This window comes from Lactuca sativa, chromosome 7, assembly GCF_002870075.4.
Source record: "Lactuca sativa cultivar Salinas chromosome 7, Lsat_Salinas_v11, whole genome shotgun sequence".
NCBI classification, from domain to species: domain Eukaryota; kingdom Viridiplantae; phylum Streptophyta; class Magnoliopsida; order Asterales; family Asteraceae; genus Lactuca; species Lactuca sativa.
In genome coordinates, this window is record NC_056629.2 from 175,515,526 (window position 1) to 175,522,786 (window position 7,261).

General features: G+C 40.1%; 2 protein-coding genes across 2 annotated transcripts; one reads left to right on the forward strand and one right to left on the reverse strand.

The window, feature by feature from the left end:
* The first annotated feature begins 898 nt into the window (after nt 1-898).
* LOC111892758 (uncharacterized) lies at nt 899-1,516 on the forward strand. Its single transcript, XM_023888815.1, has one exon. The coding sequence runs from the start codon at nt 899-901 to the stop codon at nt 1,514-1,516; it is 618 nt and encodes a 205-aa protein (XP_023744583.1).
* Nucleotides 1,517-3,673: 2,157 nt separating this feature from the next.
* Nucleotides 3,674-4,736, reverse strand: LOC122195065 (uncharacterized). Its single transcript, XM_042896535.2, has 2 exons — nt 4,159-4,736; nt 3,674-3,997 (listed from the first exon to the last, which is right to left on the reverse strand). Exons 1-2 carry the CDS (start codon nt 4,466-4,468, stop codon nt 3,975-3,977), a joined length of 333 nt encoding a protein of 110 aa, XP_042752469.1. The 5' UTR covers nt 4,469-4,736; the 3' UTR covers nt 3,674-3,974.
* Nucleotides 4,737-7,261: the final 2,525 nt, after the last annotated feature.

The following is a 7,261-nucleotide window of genomic DNA, read 5'->3' on the forward strand; positions in this document are numbered from 1 at the left end:
TACGGCTGTAACCGCAACCATGGTGCAGATGAATTCTGATGGTGTCAGTGGAGCTGGAACATGCACTAACTCTAACCACGGTGATAGCAAAATGCATACACGGGAGTGTACCTACAAGGACTTCACCAACTGCAAACCCAAGACCTTTAATGGGACTGGGGGAGTCATTGCCTTGTCGCAATGGATTAAGAAGACGGAGTCGATCTTTGAGATCTACTCCTACCCGAAGGTTAGCAAAGTAAAGTTTATCGCTTTTACCTTTTCTAATAGAGCCCTGATGTGGTGGAATGGCCATGTCAAGTCACTCACCCTAATAGGGGATAACGAAATGGTCCGGGATACAGTGAAGGACCTTATGTTGGCAGAGTACTGCCCGAGTGGTGAAATTCAGAAGCTCGAGCAGGAACTATGGAGCCTTAAGATGAAAGGTTCTGATTTAGTGGCCTACACAGCAAGATTCAGTGATTTAGTGGTCGTATGTTCAGGCATGGTCCCTACCAAAAGCAAGAAAATCAAGAAATTTATATGGGGGCTAGTACCTCCATTTCAGGGAAACATTCTAGCACTGAACCCGGCTACATTCGACAGTGCCAAGCGGTTGGCACAATGACTGGTGGACCACGGAGTCCCACCACGAGTAACCACAACTACCGCTATTGTACTAGAACCAGCCAAAACAAGTAATAATAAGAGGAAGATCTGGGATAATAAGATCAAAGCAGCACAACCCTCTGCAAAGAAACAACAGATTGTGGATGTTCATTTTGCAAAAACTCCCGCAACCCCTGCACCAGTGAAACAATATGCGGGGAGCCTACCCAAGTGTAACAAGTGCAGTTTCCATCACAACGGCCCCTACCGGGAAATGCACTATTTTAATTGTCACAGGAAGGGGCACATGGCCCATTTCTGCAAAGCACCAGCTAGGCCAATCAACCAGGTCCCTGGCACAGGAGCAATCCAGGCCTGCTACGGGTGTGGCGAAAACGGGCACTTCAAAAGAGATTTACCTAAAGCCAAGAATGCTGGCGGAACAGGAAGACTGCTTGCTATCGGTCACGAGGAAGCAATGGCGGACCGCACCGTAGTCACGGGTATATTCCTCCTCAATAAATCATATGCGTGCATACTATTCGATAGTGGAGCGAAGAGAAGTTTCGTGAACCAAGAATTTAAGCACTTACTTAATCAAACTGCGCAAGCACTAAAACAAACGTCCATCGTAGAAATGGCTAATGGAAAGACCGAGACTTCTAACAAAATTTTCATAGGATGCACTGTCTCCTTAAATAGCCATTCATTTTCAATCGACCTCATGTTGGTATCAATTAAAAGTTTTGATGTCATTGTTGGCATGGACTGGTTAAGTCGCCATCATGCTGACATTTTGTGCTTTAAAAAAGCCGTTCGTCTTCACCTATCGTCTAACGAAACACTAGTTATCTGTGGCGACAAACCAGGCACAAGCCTTCGTATCATCTCAAGTATGCGAGCACAGAAGCACTTACGAAAGTAATTCCTTGCTCATATAGTCGACATGAGTCAAGAGACGAAAGACATAAAGAACATCCCAGAAGTACGCGACTTTCCCGACATCTTTCCAGAAGAACTACCAGAATTGCCACCTCAACGTCAAGTCGAGTTCAGGATTGACTTAGTTCTAGGGGCTACCCCAGTCGCCAAATCACCCTATCGTTTAGCACCAGCTGAGATGCAGGAACTATCCGGTCAACTGAACAAACTGCTCAACAAGGGCTTCATTAGACCAAGCTTCTCACCCTAGGGAGCATCGGTCTTATTCGTGAAGAAGAAAGACAGCTCTTTCCATATGTGCATTGAATATCGTGAGCTTAACAAGTTAACCATTAAGAACCGTTATCCTCTTTTGCGCATCGACGACTTGTTTGAACAACTCTAAGGAGCGAGCTACTTTTCAAAATTTGATTTAAGATCCGGGTACCATCAGCTGCGAGTTTTAGAAGAAGATGTTCCCAAAACGGCCTTCCGAACTCGCTATGTCCACTACGAGTTCGTAGTCATACCTTTCAGATTATCAAACGCGTCCGCAGTGTTCATGGATTTAATGAACCGAGTATGTCGTTCTTACCTAGATAAGTTCATGATAGTGTTCATCGACGGTATACTTATCTACTCGCGCAGTAAAGAGGAACATAGTCAACATCTATGACAAGTCTTACAAACACTGCGAACTAAGAAACTTTATGCGAAATTCTTTAATTGCGAGTTTTGGATTCGAAGAGTCGAATTTCTAGGTCACGTGGTAAGCAAAGAATGCATTCACATGGACCCTTCAAAAATCAAGGCAATAGAAAACTGGTCAGCACCAAGGACGCCTACGGAAATTCGTCAATTTCTAGGTCTCGCTGGCTACTACCGCAGGTTTATTCAGAACTTCTCTAGAATCGCGAAACCACTTACTACATTGACCCAGAAAGGTGTGGCCTTTGATTGGGAAGATAAACAAGAGAAGGCATTTCAAACTCTGAAACGAGCCTTACGCAGCGCACCGATACTATCCCTCCCAGAAGGGATAGAAGACTTTGTAGTTTATTGTGGTGCATGCAACCAAGGGCTTGGGTGCATTCTCATGCAACGAGGAAAGGTCATCGCTTATGCCTCAAGACAGCTAAAGACACACGAAGTCAACTACACCACACACGATCTTGAGTTAGGAGCAGTGGTATTTGTTCTAAAGATTTGGAGACACTATTTGTATGGTACAAAGAGCACTATCTTTACAGACCACAAAAGCCGTCAACATATATTCGACCAGAAGGAGCTCAACATGAGGCAACGACAGTGGGTCGAGCTGCTTAATGACTACGAATGTGACATTTGTTATCATCCCGGTAAATCCAACGTAGTAGCTGACGCCCTAAGTCGGAAAGAATACTCTGGTCGTAGAGTAAAATCATTAACTATGACTATCCATTCACATCTGTCCACACAAATTAAGGAGGCACAGCTAGAAGCCTTGAAACCTGAAAATGTGGCTAGTGAATCCCTGAGATGGATGGATAAAAACTTGGAATTCAAGGCTGGAGGAGCCTTATATCTCATGGACCGGATTAGGGTTTCGAGATCTAGTGTTAGGGACTTGGAGGGTGGAAATGAGACCAACACCTTGGGGTTAAAGTGTTTAAATTTGGTGCAAACCCCTGAAATTAGGGTTTGATCTTTACTAGCCTACTCGTCAAGTTGAGGCCTCCCAACTCGTCGAGTAGGTTACTTAAAATGTGCGGTCCTTATGATCTCTACTCGACAAGTTTGGGGCTCCCAACTCGTCGAGTTGCTCCATAAAATAGAATAATTTATAAGTTAAATACATACTAAGAACCAGAAGTTACACAAATAAAAATAGATTATAATTGTTAAGAAATGATTTGTGAAAGTCTTATATATATATATATATATATATATATATATATATATATATATATATATATATATATATATATATATATATATATATATATATATATATATATATATATATATATATATATATATATGGAAAACAACCAATAATACATACTAAATCAAACAAATAGTCACATGCATATGCATAGAATATGACTAAACCTAAAAGATATTACTAAAACCAACAATTCACATTATATTTATTTAAAAATTATACCAATACACACTCCAATACCAAATCAAATACAAAATATATATATTCAAGTTAAATCAATACATTTAAAGTACACTCAAATTAATTAATTTGAAGATTACATCACATTTCAATATATCTAAGTTTACACACAAAAGGAATTTGAAGATTATTTCACATTTCAATATATCTTAGTTTACACAAGAAATGTGTGTTTCCCTTCTGAAACGGTCAAGAATCACCAAAGATGCAACATCTAGTCTTCACTCTTCTCCTTCGTTCTAGTCAAGAACACGGTCTTGTTCTTGACAAATCAGTCAAGCCAATGAACATGAAAACTTCATTGCTTCTCCTTCATTTTCCCTGTCAAAACACCAAAGCTTATCCAACCAATGCAAACACCCATGGATTTTTGTCAAAAATCAAACCCATGTCCCCTTCATTATCATCGATTTCCAGGAAAACCTAAACACCCCAATAATTTCTATTAAACCCCAAATAAAATAAAAAAGAATTTTTTTTACCTGTTGATGATCGACGACCAGTAAACCACCGAACCATTACTCCTCCTCCTTCCTCCTCCCTGTTCGCAGTGGGAATCCACCATCGATCCGCCTCTTGATTGAGGACTGTTAACACGCTCTGCGGCCGGCCAAAGACCGGAGACCCTCGCTTCTTTCTCTGCCGTTTCCGATCGACCCTAGACCTCCGAAGGTCTCGCCTTTGCTGCATCCCCCTGAAATCACAGCCGTTTCGCTGCTTCTTCACCACCTGCGTCGCTTCGCTCGCGTCGCCTCGGAAACAAACCTCCCTTCCCCCTTCGCACATCTCCATCAGAGCAGGAAGAAGCTTCGTTGCTTCCTCCCTTCATCCATTCGGTCTCGTCGATCTCCCCCTGCCGCCACTTTGCTGAGCCGTCATCACCACCGCTGGTTGTCACTGTGAGTAGTCGAGCATCGCCACCTTGAAAAATTCCATTCCCATTCATTCGTTAATTATCAGTCGAGCATGGGACCTCGAAGTGGGTCTCGATTTCCTCTTCACGAGAAAATTAAACACCTGATCTGGAATTTGAACAGGCAACCAAACTTGTATTTATTTTAATTAAAGCACACCCCAAAGTTTACTGATATTGCCAACCATCGTCCTCAAAACTAATCCCATTCTCAAACTTGGGTTTAAAATGTTCACTTCAGCCCCCTATTTCGGAAATGGATTGCCATATCAGTCCCTTGGGGATGATTTTAACAAAATCAAACCCTAGCATTTATTTATTTTAACGAATACCACCCTATACATGATAACTGATACCAAAACTACCATTTGGTTTATTAGGCAATATAAATAGACTTGGTGACTCGTTTTAAACGCAAGGAACACTTAATTTTGTGGTTTCTCGCATTGCACTTCACCAAAACAAATCTACTCTGCGTTCACGCATCGAGACTCAGTGCTTACGATATTTTTTTTATATTTTAATTATTTTGCGCGCGCGGGGGAGGGGGGGGGGGGGGGAGGGATACATATGCCTAAATATTTTGTTTATAAAAATCAATTTCTTTTTATGCGAAAATACAATAAATCTAGTTTATAAAAATATTATTATTTAACTGTGACATCCCCATTTTCACGGCCAGAAAAAACCGATTTTGTTTATGCTTTATAAAAAGCAGAGTATCTCTTTTAATAAAAAGGTTGCGGAATTTATTCCTAGCAAAACATGATAAATACGTTTTCAAAGCATCTCCGAAGAAAAGTATTTTTATTAATTTTAAAACATTTGGGATGTCATTACCAATACAGAAACATAAGCATAAATAGAACTTACATTCATTATCACTAGTGATTTATATCTCCTTAATCTCTCATTGTAATGTGACTTCATATCAACACCTGTGATATAAATAAACTGAGTGAGTCAGGTTGGGAAACCTGGTGAGTACATATGGTTTTCAACCCACAATAATATAATTATTTTGCTTAATCATCAAACAAATAACCTAATTACCCATCCCCATTATCTTCTTTACTCTTAAGTACCTTCCCTAAGGATTTATCCTAAAGGTCGTCTCCTACATCATATTTACCTCTTATCTCCTTACATCGCATTTCTTTATATGTTTAATCCTAAGGACTCTCCCTAAGGATCATCGCCTACATCGCATAGACAATATTGATTCAGGGATTACTCCCTCAATACGTGCCCAACAGGGTTAGGGTATCATCGCATGAATACGTAGTTACAACATCGTCTGAACTCGTAATTCATAGTAAGGGGTTAGAGTATCATCGCATGAATACGTAGTTACAACATCGCCTGAACTCGTAATTCATCACCTACAGGTTATGAGCCTGCTGGTGTTTCCACGGGGTTGTCTATAATAGTTTGTGGTCGCCATCTATACTCTGGTAGATGACTACATCTCCAAATTGTCGGACAAGGTTATAGTATTCTTCATCCTACATCACCGATTCCTCATCACCTAATTATCATCACCTTCCTATCATCACCTATCTCTCATCATTTTATTTCATCACACACCATCTATTTCATCTACCCATATTTTATCCCAAAATATTTGTAGATATAAAATAAATATACAGTTTAAATCATTTAAAACATGTATAAAATCATTCATCCAGCATAGACAGCAAGTATTTGGATAATATGCACACATAACCCGTAATTCATATAAAATACTTCATATCTATGTGTAAGATGAAAGTAACTATGCACTCACTTGAAAATGTGGTGATTCTGAACTCAGACAGCGCTTCGCTTCTTAAAAATAATTTCCTTCGACGAAACCTAGTATTATTACCACTAGAGTTTAGTCTATTATTCGCCGAGACAAATTAATAGTCTAGCTATTATTACTATTATATAAGTGTTAAACAATACTTATATAACCCATAATAATAGTCTAAGTACTTATTATAAGTTCCTAATAACGTTACTATAATTAAATAAAAACTATATTAAAAATAGCGTAGGCGTAGCTCACTCACAGCGGGTTTTATAGAAAACCGGGCTTTGCTTGGAGAAGCGTTCCCGAGCCAAAAAGCTCTTCTTCTCGGAGCCGTTGAGCACTCTGGGGCTTCTGTCTCGTGCTAGGGAGGTTCCCTAGGCTTTTCGGGGGGTTTCGGGGCTAGAGAGAGGTTCTAGAGAGAGAGTAAGAGAAGAAAGAATGGGAAAGGTGTGAAGAAAATGAGGGTGGGAGAGGTTCTATTTATAGTGTGAAATATGGCTGAACTTGGTTCCACATGTCACCATCTGGTGGCAAGACTTGGGGAGAAAGCAATGGCCAAGATTGTGTCACGTCACCCATTTTCGCACAGCACACTTCCGACTTCTAAAATCCGTAACTTTCACATGCGAGCTCCGTTTTTGACGTTCTTTATATCCACGCGTAGGTAAAAATATGATCTACAACTTTCATTTTGACTCCGTCGGCTAATTCTTGACCGATCTTAAATTTAACAGTACGAGAAGATTAGATTGTTAAATGACCGTGAAAAATTTGTAACTCCTTCATACAGACTCCGTTTTCGTATGTCTTTTTACCGTTGAGTTCCTATTAATTAGATCTTCAAATCTCATTTAGGTCACGTAAGCCAAAAACCGCT

Coding starts and splice junctions, on each gene's coding strand:
- LOC111892758 (XM_023888815.1), top strand. CDS start 899: ATGGCCCATTTCTGCAAAGCACCAGCTAGGCCAATCAACCAGGTCCCT.
- LOC122195065 (XM_042896535.2), bottom strand. CDS start 4,468: ATGGAGATGTGCGAAGGGGGAAGGGAGGTTTGTTTCCGAGGCGACGCG. Junction 3,998..4,158: donor TGGTCGTCGATCATCAACAG/GTAAAAAAAATT, acceptor GTGTTTTGACAG/GGAAAATGAAGGAGAAGCAA.